Here is a 12,264-nt window from a genome sequence, read left to right on the forward strand (position 1 = left end):
TAAGCTGTGCCTAAAGGCTGCCACAAATTTATGAGCTCTAATGCACTACACAAACCAGCTGTGGTTTCTGTGGCTAGGCAAATGCACTTTATGAGTTTATGACCCTAATATCCTGCTCATTGGTGCGGATCCAGTCAGTTCTGTCAATATGTGACCAAGTGTCTTTGAAGGTACAGTTCAGGCTAAGGTACTTAAATGGCCAACCCTGAATGAAAGCTGGCTGTGCAGGTTGGTGAGGGGATATTCTCCTGTTCCTCCTGTAAAGCCCAGGTAACTTGTGCCCTCTGCTGGAAGAGACACTGAATGGACAGAAAGGATAGTGCCATTAAAGAGCTAATGACCAGATCCACATTAAACAACGTATTTGTGTGGCGGCCTGGGAAAACCTTTTCACATGGTGACATCTGGACATTTTCTATTATACAAAGTAGAAAAATGTTGTTCCTCTTTTGATTTTTTTCTTTTAGAAAATATGTTTTTCTTGTGCACTTTTCATCACAAGCAGAAGTAAAGTATTTTAAAGTCTCGTTACCTCTAAAAGTGAAAAGAGAAATTCTTTTTGACTTCTACTACAAGAAACCAGCACAGTGATTGTCTAAAAGCAGCTGGCATAACTCTTTGTGTATGTTTCATTTGCACTCAATATAATATGCAATAAATATATAAAATAAATAAAATATATTTATAAATAAAATATAATAAATAAAAAAAAGAAATATGACCATGAAAAGAATGTCTGTCATTAGGCCCACCTTTAGTAATAGCTTCCACTAATAATAATAATAACAATATTATTATTATTATTAATAATAATAATAATAATAATAATAGTAATAATTTATTATTATTATTATTATTATTATTATTATTATTAATAAATAGAAATATTTCTACATTGTTTTGGGGACATGCTGATTATTTATTTTTTTCTTAAATCTGAGGCGTTATAGGTAAATATGTTACAGACAGAAAACCTTTTTCATGATCTTTGGCCAGAATTCAGCCACACTGACCTTTTTTTTCCAGAACACCACATGTTTTTTCCCCTCTCTTTTGAAAAACTACTCCTGGATGTCTGGGTCCTGATTTAAAAATTGAAAGTCAGCATTATAATTATTAATTTCTCTTATCAGATTCAGAGTGGCCTTGAAAAAGAAATGCAATTTATCTGTGGCCATACCATGAATATGTAAGAGTAACTGCTTTTTCCCCCCACCAGAACTGGGCCGATGACATCCTGGCCATTGCCTACAACCCCCAAAGGGCCAACATCTGCAGACAAATCTACCTGGATAAACTGTAAGAAACCAGAAGAAACATGTGATCAAGTCACATCAGCTCACATGTTATATTTTTTGCTGCTGCATTTTAAAATAAGTGATGTACAGGTTCCAGGTGTGCAGTTCCATGATCACTGGCTATAGTTTCAGCAGTTCATCCATGATAAACACAGATTTTTCAAATAAATATCTGGAGTTGTGGCATAGGCATTGTCTCATCTACACATATGAAATCAACAAAGAAGAATGATTTTGGAGTTCAGTGAAGGGGGGGGGCTTACTGTTAATGTTTCTCATTTCTTCTACATCTTTATTCTATTCTGTTATAGGTATGTTCGCCTCACACTGCAAACCAACAAGGATGGCAAGATTCCTGTTAAATAGTAAGCTTTTTTATGATAATGATTGGTTGTGTTATGACTATTATGTGTATCTAAACCTTACTATTTTGCCACAGTATCTATAAGATGTTTCCAGCTGACAAGAAAAGAGTTGAGAGTGCACTATCAGCTGCAAAGCTTCCTAAGGGAAAGGTGAGCGAGCTTATCAATTTAATCGTGTGCATGGTTGTTTTTTTTTTTCATTTCATAGACTAGGTTATGCCATTACATGTAATAAAGTCATTATCAGTTTTGTGACCTTTATTATGTCATGCACGGTTTAGAATTTGTACATAACTTTTTGTGGTCTAATGAGATTGTTGTTTAATATTTTATTTTGTGACTGACATTAGCTCATAAAAAAGGGATTTACGAATACAGTACATCTGCACTTATATAAGTAATCCATATCCATGACTGGGATTATTCGTGATTATCCCCGAAGTAGATTATTTTTCTATTACAGCAAGTGCTGAGCTATTTTATTCATCTTATACTACAGTGATTTGCCAACAACTGCAATTTTTAATTTATTAATGAACAACACCATCATTTTTGACAGTTAGTTAAAATATAGTTACATTAAATGTGAATTAGTTGTTACTATAGAAGTGAATATGTATCGAAATGAGTGCATCAGTGTAAACCTATCATCTGAATTAGACCCGGCACTACTGTCAGAGATGCTTTTATAGAAATTAATTTTAGGTCAGAATAAATATATATAACTCTCATGGTATTGTAATGTAATGTAATGTAGTCAACACCTTCAGATTCGAGAATTCAACAGCGCTATGGTGGAATATTTAATTTCACATGTATGTTTGTGTATTATAGAGCTCACACATATTTTTTTTGTGTTTTCTTAGTTTGACTCCATAAAGCCTGATGTGTTCACTGAAGCTGCATTCAAGACCTTCCTGATGAACCTTTGTCCTAGACCAGAGATCTATGAAATCTTCAGCACCTAGTAAGTCTCTTTCAAATGTAATTTACTTTACTACTCATTATGTTTTTCTTGTCTAAGAAAAAAACATCTCCAAAGCGTACCCTGTGAAATCCATAATAATGATATAGTGATAAATAGTAAATACAGTGAGTCCAGTTCAACTTTAAATTACCACAAATTCACACTATATACATGGGATACAAGTTTGTGATTCCTGGATGAAAATGAATTAATTCACTTTCACACAGTCCTTTAATAGACCATTAATCATTATCATTATGCTCAGTTCTAACAAGCCCTACATGACCAAGGAGGTCTTTAGCAAGTTCCTGTATGAGAAACAGCGAGACTCGAGGCTTAATGAAGAGCTTTACCCGCCACTGAGACCTGATCAGGTGAAAGCCCTCATCGACAAGTACGAGCCCTCCTCCACTAATTCAAACCGCGGTGAGTCAACTAACACAATCAGCATCCATAGTAAGACTGAATGAAGAGATTTGGAGCTTTTATATACACCATGTACTGTATTTGAATCTGTGTCAGATATGCCTGTTTATTTCTTCTAAAATGCTTAAAGAATGTTTTGATGCTGGCCTTTTTCAGGTCAGATAACCCCAGAGGGTCTACTCTTCTTCTTAATGGGGCCTGAGACAACACCTGTGATGTTAGACAAAATGGCCCAGTGCCATGACATGACCCAGCCCATCCCTCACTACTACATCAAATCCTCCCACAACACCTATCTTACTGGTAACACAACTCAAATGACTCATATAACCAATGACTCATATTCATCTAGCAGACTAAACCACATGAATTATCTTGGAATTGGAATGCATATATACATTATATATAATTATATATTAAATATTATATATTATATATATTATACATTATATATTAAAACCTAAATTAGATTAAGCTTCTGATGTGTTCAGCAGGGGTGACAAGAATCCTCTTATGTCTATAACGATTAATTGTAATATCTGTCATTAAATTGGTCCACACTAAAATCTATTTTGAAGAGTTGCATCTATCAAATAGACTGTATTCACCATTACACAACTATAGAAATTTGTGTTTTCGCTTGCTTATTTATTTATTTGTTTGTTTGTTTATTTATTATTTTTTTAAAGACATCCAATCAAATTGACAGTTAGCTTTAATAATCATGGTAAGCATGCCAGAGCTAGTTTTATTTTTTTTGCTAATGCCTTAACATTCATTTCATCAGGGTTCATCAGACATTAGTCTTGAATATAGTACTTGAATATGCTTAAGTTTACATACTTTTCTCACTTCCACTCAAGTAGATTTGGTTCTGTACTTCTACTTTTAATTGAGTAAGATTTTGACACAAAACCCATACTTTTATTTAAGGACCATTTCTCTGTACTTTTTCTCCACCCCTGGTTAGCATTCATTAAATTGGCCACGTTTATTATTTTCGACAGGTTTTATCCTTTCTCTTTGTAGGCTTCAGTACCACGTATTAAATGTTGAACTCCTGAAATTTGTAAACTGTGCAAATCTTTGTTTGGCTTTTGTGATATTCCGTTATATTATTGCATTTTATATTACAGTCTGTGTGTGTGTGTGTGTGTGTGTGTCCACAGCCGGTCAGTTCTCAGGCACCTCCTCTCCAGAGATGTACCGTCAGTGTCTGCTTGCTGGATGCCGTTGTTTGGAGCTGGACTGCTGGAAGGGCAAACCTCCAGATGAAGATCCAATCATTACTCACGGCTTCACCATGACAACTGAGATCCTTTTTAAGGTCAGGTTTCCTTCAATCAGAGCTGATGCAATCATCAACATATATAAATTATGAAATATTTCCATCTATATACTTAACTGATTAAGACAGTAGGTTTGTAAAAGTAAAGCAACAGAGAATAGCTATAGGTTTAACTCAGTTGCAAGCTTGGCCTAACAACTAAACATAGTTTTTAACATATGCTTTAATTTACACAACAAATAATCATTTAATCCTTTCTCTGTGGTAGGACGTGATCGAGGCTATTGCAGAGAGTGCATTCAAAACATCTAAATATCCAGTTATTCTCTCCTTTGAGAACCACGTGGATACGTAAGACTCTATTTCTACACTTAGGCTTCATACTCTAGATTTGATTTTCATTTTGGTAGTGCTGCTGCTGGAACATTTCTCTGAACTCAGATTTGTGTATTTAGAGTCAAACAGCAGGAGAAGATGGCTAACTACTGTAGGACCATATTTGGAGACGCTCTACTCACTGAACCCCTGGAGAAGTATCCGGTATGTAACTTCCACCATGTTTAGGTCAAAGTTTAAACCCAGTTATAAAACTATGTATTGTTTTATGCTGGCTTTATGATAGATAACATAAGCACTACTAGATACCACTATATATGCCATAGGTATGAGTTACAATCTATTTGGGAGCTTGTTACACACACTTGAGCAGATTCCCAAATGTCAGAGCTGGTGTAATGGTTTGTATTGGGTGTTGCTTACAGTTGAAGCCAGGCCACCAGATCCCCAGTCCTTCTGAGCTGATGGGAAAAATTCTGATCAAAAACAAGAAGGGCCCCACAGGCCCAGCCAAACCTCCACCAAAGAAAACACAAGAGGAGGGTCATGGGGAGAATGCAGGTGAGAATAATCACAGACTATTTCATATACGCGGTCATGGTGACTTAACCCTTGACCTTCACATGATACTGTGTTGTGTCTTCCAAAAGGAGAGCATCCTGAGAACCCTGAGAACCAGAACCATGAACATGAGGAGCACCATGATGATCACCACGATGACCACCATGATGACCACCATGACGATGAGGAACATGATGAGGAAAAGATGAAGAACTCAGATGAAGTAATGAAATCATATGATTATGATAACCACTTAGTTTCAGATTATAAGATTATGTTTGAATTTTAGTGTAAAAATAACCAATAATTTTAAAAGTTTCAGTAACACTTTATTTAAGGGTAACATTCATAATGCTACATGAGAATATCAGATGAAATTCTTTTTTCTTTTTTGACAATTTTGGTGTCAGGTTAACATAATACCTGAGTCAGTTAACAGACTTTTTTGACATAAGGTTGGTGTGACGACACTTTCCAGGGTAACCTTAAACATCATCACAGCACTTTGTAGCTTGGTGTACTTGGTGTACTTGGTGTACTGGTATGTCAGAGTCACATAATAGAGTATCAAAACCAAATTCAATCTAATTTTAGGTCAGAAAAATATACATAACTCTCAGGGTATTGTAATGTAATGAGCCGGACGCAAGCGCAGGCTTTTATTTTTTCTACAAAATGAAAAGAAACAAATCTAACCAAGTCAAAACAAGATTAAAAAACGAACCAAACAAGAAGACGACATGAAGCACACAACAGACAACAGAAGCTTGACAAAGAAACAAAGAAATCTCTGAACTTAAATAGGGACACTAATCAAGGAGAAACACAAACCAGGTGAGAATGAGGGCATGTGACAGGGTCATGTGATGTACTGTACTCTGTGAGGGCTGATGGGAGTCCAAGGCTGACGTGACAGTTATTGCCATAGGTGTTCATAAAAAATAGTATAAATATTAAAATCACACAAGGCCAGAGTGTACATAGTTTTTATTTCAATCTGAAAATAAAAATGTAGTTTACATAAGAGTCAGAGAAAGTATACATGACTCTGTCCCTATAATGTGATAACATTATCATAAGTACATGACAACCTACATTATATCATGTAAAAGCATAAACCCTTACTGAGATTGGTACTGCAATTTATTTGTAGCATTCTGCCTGTGTTCGGTTATTAATTAAAATGAAAGCGATTTGACTATGTTTACTGTTTGGATCCTTTTTGCATTCGTTAGGGTACAGCTGGGCAGGAAGTAACAGCTTTTGAGGCGATGTCTTCAATAGTCAACTACATTCAGCCAAACAAGTTCATCTCCTTTGAACATTCTAGGAGTGAGTCATGTCTAGCCTGTTTATTTTTTTGATATTCATATATATATATATATATATATATATATATATATATATATATATATATATATATATATATATATATATATATTTTACTGACTTGTTTAAATTATTTGGGCTTGTTCCATTTCTGTGTTTGGTTAAGTTTCCTTTCATAGTTGTATTGACAAATATCCAAACTTGTCATTTATGATGTATCATTTTCCAAGCGCAGAAAAGAACAGGAGCTATGCCATCTCTTCTTTTGTGGAAACCAAAGGAGAGCACCTGATATCCAAGAGTGCTGTGGAGTTTGTCGAGTATCCTTTACATTTCATTTACCAATACTTTAAGAATTTAATAGCAAGTATTAAAAAAACTGCACACATTTCATGATACCATACATTTCTTTTGGCAAGACAATTAGGGCATCTACTTGATCGATTGATCTAAAATGATCGATTAGAGACAGATTTATTTCAGCTTTAATTCACTACATCAGAATTCCAGTGGGTAAAAATTTGACTGTCTCTTTAAACAGACTGGAAGAGTCCATAAATTGATGTAATGACTTTTAGAAACTTCTGTTTCCTGTTTCCTGTTGCTCTAAAAGGGCCTATCTTTAGAGACAGTCCTTTTTGCCTTTGATGCCATGGGAAAATCCAAGCAACTCAGCCAAGATTTAAAAAAAAAAAATTGTGGACCTCCTCAAGTCCAGTTCCCCCTGAGGAACAATTTCTAAACAAGTGAAGGTACCACAAGTACAAACAATTGTATGCAAATATAAAAATCTTGAAACCACACAGACACCGCATCATTCAGAAAAGAGGCACAAATGAGCTCGAAGGGATGAATGAACTTTGGTCCAAAAGGTTCAACTGAACCCCAAGACAACAAAGGAACTTGTGACGGAGTTGGAGGCATCAGGGACCTAATATATACATTCACCAGAGTCCTACATCACCATGGGCTGAAAGACTGTTGTGCAAGGAAGAAGTTAGCATGTTAGACCATAGTTTTAGACTGTTAGACCATAATGATCAGCACGATATATAGAGGAAAATGGGTGAGGCTTTTAATCCAAAGAACACCATCCCAACTGTGAAGCATGGAGATGGCAGCATCATGTTGCAGGGTTTTGCTGGAAAAGGGACTGGTGCACTCTAAAAAGTAGACATTAGGCATCATAAGGAAGGAAGATTATCTTGATATGCTGAAAGAACTCCTGAAAACATCAGCCAGAAAGTTAAAGCTTGGCCTCAACTGTGACCTACAGCAGGACAATGATCCTCCAAAGCTGACATCAAAAAGAACATAAAGACATAAAAATGTAATTATTCTGTGGCCATCACAAAGTCCTGACCTGAATCTATTATATTTAAATTACCTCTAATGGAAATAAAGTAGATCCCCTCATTGATCTATCACACAAAATGTATGGTAACATGAAATGTATGAAGTTGTGAAAAATTCAGTTTGAATGTCTGTAGCATAGGTATATGTAACTTTCGGCCTCAACTGCACACAATAGAATCTGAATTGCTTTGACAACTGAAAAAATATGCTAGTCGATATATATATATATAAGCCTGAAAACAACCCTGTTGTTATAAGAGCACAATTGCATACTCCACAGTTATAACCCAGAAAATGTATGTGAATTTTCCATGTTCCTCACACAAACATGTGAGTGAATTCCTTTACTGCATTCTTCAGATATAACAAGAGACAGATGAGTCGAATCTACCCCAAAGGAACACGTATGGACTCGTCTAACTATAGCCCTCAGCCTTTCTGGAATGTAGGCTGTCAGATGGTGGCACTGAACTACCAGACCATGGGTAATAGCCTCTTGATTCAATCAATGTCCTGATAGTACATTAATGTAAAGCATATTCAGTAGGTCGTAATTCACAAGGACAGTTTACAATGAAACTGTGACTAGTCGAGATCTAAATGTGCATTCTGTACTTTCTGAAAGGAGACGTTTATTTAACATTTATGGAATGAGCCTTGGGTGGCAGCACTTTGTAACAGTTAGTAAGTTTTTGGTTACGAGAGTCTTCAAGACAGAGGAGTTTGTGGTTTCCAGTAACATAACAAGCATGAAGGAATTAGGGAGGATAATCAACAAGAACCTTCAAAGGTGGTTAGGAATCCCACTAAGTTTCTCATCAGTGAGACTCTACATAAGGTCGGCCAGCTACAGTTCCCACTTTTATCAGTGGGGGAAGAGGTCAGTGTGTCATAATGACACTGACAGAGACTTCATGGATGATCACATTAGAGAAGCAGGTATCACATGATCAGGACAGCGGCTGTATCAGTTGCCCAAGCTGAAAGCATACTGACAATCTGTGTCATCATCAGAAATTGGACCTACCCATTTCCAACAGTAGGGAAAAGTAGACTCAAAAGAGAGGGGAGTGCTCTGATGCAGTCTGAAGTTCGAAACGTGGAGATCAAGATCAAGAGAAACAGAGCTTCACATCACAAAGAGTCTAGACAAAATGGGATCTCCCAAAACAGAAAATCAAATGGGCAGAATTATGGAAGCTGGAACCATTACGTATTTCTGTTGTGTTCAGTTTATGACACACTTCTAACGCCAACAAATTTGTACAAGCATAGCACAAAAAAAGCCCAACTGAGTAAGCTTTGCAGGGAGATTGGCACCATGATGCACATCCTGGCAGGGAATAAAGTTGCATCACCCAAGGGAGATACTGATGTAGGCATGATAAAGTGTTCATGTCACTCACTAACACCTTGGAGCAGGAACGATACAAGAAACATCCATGTGAGACAAACGGCAACTGTCAAATTTGTGAGAGAGGGAGAAAAACCACCAACCACAAAGAGTGCAAAGAACAACCTACTGCAAATGGCTGAGTCATGGGGCATGACAGTGGACCTGGGAAAAAGGCTGTCCAAACAACTCTGAGGCCAGACATGATCATGTGTTCAAAAGAGGCTAAGAAAAATTTTCTCTTTAGACTGACAGTCCCATGGGAGGAGGGACATGAGCAAGTTTTTGAATGATAAAGCAACAAGTTCCTAGACCTTTTGCAAGAATGCAGGCTCAAAGGAAGGCAGTATGCGTGAGAAAGAATATCATTGTTTCGAACAACATGATACAAAATATTGGCAAATCGAATTTGTTGCTCATATCGTGAATCATGATATTTCCATTTAATATTCATTATGAGCTCTACCTCTACTTAGGCACCAGGCAGCAGCGCTAGAGGTAGTCGAATACAGAGCACAAAGTTTACCTCAAAGCAACAATTTCTCAGTATCCAGAATTCACATCCATACCGTAGCTATCCAAAGGTATTACCATAAAATGCCGTAAATACTGTACGTGCACTTGGGTTTCTATTACGGATGGCTTGAGTTTAAAATCAACTCACTTGATGTAAGCCACACTTATTTCTAAAAACTATTCAGAAGCATGTCGTGTGTTGTCCTGGCAGTGGCACAACCAGAAATTAATTTCAAAGAAATGAGGAAATATACTAAATAAAATCACAATTGTTTTTCCTCATCGGTATATTTAAATTGGTAAGTGTGATGCACTCGTGCAATTCAGGTGGTTGTCAGCCAGCAGGAGAACCAGTGATGACACTAAATTCTTATTTGGCCTTCACTAAAGGCACAATCTACCATCAAACAATCTTTCCATATTAATAATGTCGGCATGAAATACATTTATAACATTGAAAAAAAGATTAAAATAACATGTTAATAATAGGGGAAAATGACACCTTATAAATCCTATAAATCCTGATCTATGTTTCTTACAATACAATCTTGCAGTGGTCTAATTTGTTGTCATTACAAAATAAATGTATTAAAATTTACTATTTTATTTGTGTCAATATCGTCTCATGTCAATATCGTCTCATGAAGCCTATATCGGGATACTTTTCATATTGTGGTTTACTATATCGTCTCATGCCTAGATGGCAGGCATGGTTATTCCCAGTCAGGGTTGGCTGTAGAGAATTTCCTGCACAGTTGCTGTGGAGAATACTAACAGCCATTGGGATAACAACGAGGGAGAGGAAGGCAGTGGTTTTCAAGGATGAGCAGGCAGCAGAAAAAGCCTCTTGGAATAGGAATGGAATAGGAGGGAGGAGCTAATCTGGATGCCAGGAAGTGATGGGCAGTGACTTGGCCACCACTGCTGACCCACCAACATTGTTGGTTCATTGTTGAAACACCTGAGGAACATTAGATATCACCTGAAGACAACACATTCCAGCAAAGGCATCAGTCAGTGAAATATGTGACTGAAATAGAAGCATCCCCAGATGTACTTATTTATACAAGCTACGTTTTTTTTTTTTTTGTCTTATTAAAAAACGAGAGGCTGATGATGGTATAACTGATATAATGTAAGTCATAACAGGAATTAACTGCTTTTTATTTTATTAGAATAATAATTGGAGTAAATTAATAAAATATGTGGCAATCCACAGTTAGACTTGGGGAATATAAAGTATGGGTTGCTAAAATGGATAAATATTTGGATTTGTTATTCAGTTTTGTATGCTATAATGTCATACTGTCAGAAAATGTCCACAAGATGACAGTATCTTACAGTAACTACCACACATCAATTTATTCTCATAATGGACCTCATTTATGGACCTCAATCTTTATAAAGTGGTGTGTAAATGCCTTCATAGACCAAGCACATATAAAAATTACTGCCAGATGTGCAAAAGTTTCAGTAGCACTGAATTTCTTCATGCTCACGTTCGTATGCCAATCACCCTTAGTGCAATCATGTAAGAGCAAAGCACACAAAAGACAAAATGATGAATAAATGGTGGACCAGTGCCTCCTAAGCTCAGCGTATGCTAAATCTTCTAGTAACTTAGCTATTACAATGCCTCGATTATGACAGGCACAGCCTAATCCTTCCTCCTTTTATAGGGTGTCATTTCTTTCTTATTTTTTTGAAATCTAGTCTTTCTTAATTTATGAATTTATTTTGGATTGCTTTCTTTCACAATTATTTTTATATTAAATTCGTTTGTGCAGTTGAAATAAATACATTATTTAAATATCACAGTGTAATCTATATATAAAATTGTAGTAATTCACACTAATTATACAATTTGAAGCCTATCAGTGGAGGTTCACATTAGTGAGTCTCCTTACAGTCAAATTTACACAAAGTCAGGAGCTCTCATAGGATATGAACGTTTTTGCTTTCTGGATTATTAACTGTATTTTCATGGATAACACATGGAATTTTCTTGTGTAAATTCTCCTGCAAACAATAACCAGTTTGATAAATGAGGCCCATTGTCACAGTGAAATGGACTATCAGCTTAATCTGATGTGCTTTGACGTGTAGATTTTCCCATGCAACTGAACATGGCACTGTTCGAGTATAACGGGAGGACTGGGTACCTCTTAAAAAGTGATGTGATGCGGAGGAATGACAAGACGTTTGACCCCTTCACCGACAAGATTGACACCAATGTGCCCAGCACACTCTCTATCAAGGCAAGTCAGCTCAATTTAAAGGTTGGATCCTAAGCTTACAGCTGGCAGTGAGCATCTAGCCAAAAATGTACAGCGATGGTTCCTGGCTCTATGGCCTGATTTAAATGTCTAACTAAGTGTAATAAATTGAAGACACTAATGAACAGTGTTCATTAGTTAAGTGTGTGCTTG

At 36.4% G+C, this 12,264-nt stretch overlaps 1 protein-coding gene across 1 annotated transcript in view; it reads left to right on the forward strand.

The window, feature by feature from the left end:
• The window catches only part of plcb2 (phospholipase C, beta 2), a 34,297-nt gene that overhangs the window by 8,352 nt on the left and 13,681 nt on the right, over positions 1 to 12,264 (forward strand). The window contains exons 5-19 of the mRNA XM_026933767.3: positions 1,220 to 1,299; positions 1,610 to 1,663; positions 1,738 to 1,813; positions 2,530 to 2,630; positions 2,896 to 3,056; positions 3,213 to 3,359; positions 4,226 to 4,383; positions 4,613 to 4,695; positions 4,800 to 4,884; positions 5,106 to 5,241; positions 5,331 to 5,464; positions 6,477 to 6,573; positions 6,806 to 6,890; positions 8,287 to 8,411; positions 11,942 to 12,093. Coding sequence (XP_026789568.3) covers positions 1,220 to 1,299; positions 1,610 to 1,663; positions 1,738 to 1,813; positions 2,530 to 2,630; positions 2,896 to 3,056; positions 3,213 to 3,359; positions 4,226 to 4,383; positions 4,613 to 4,695; positions 4,800 to 4,884; positions 5,106 to 5,241; positions 5,331 to 5,464; positions 6,477 to 6,573; positions 6,806 to 6,890; positions 8,287 to 8,411; positions 11,942 to 12,093 — 1,674 coding nt within the window. The remainder of the gene's footprint in view (positions 1 to 1,219; positions 1,300 to 1,609; positions 1,664 to 1,737; positions 1,814 to 2,529; positions 2,631 to 2,895; positions 3,057 to 3,212; positions 3,360 to 4,225; positions 4,384 to 4,612; positions 4,696 to 4,799; positions 4,885 to 5,105; positions 5,242 to 5,330; positions 5,465 to 6,476; positions 6,574 to 6,805; positions 6,891 to 8,286; positions 8,412 to 11,941; positions 12,094 to 12,264) is intronic.

The sequence above is a fragment of the Pangasianodon hypophthalmus genome, chromosome 10 (assembly GCF_027358585.1).
Source record: "Pangasianodon hypophthalmus isolate fPanHyp1 chromosome 10, fPanHyp1.pri, whole genome shotgun sequence".
NCBI lineage: Eukaryota > Metazoa > Chordata > Actinopteri > Siluriformes > Pangasiidae > Pangasianodon > Pangasianodon hypophthalmus.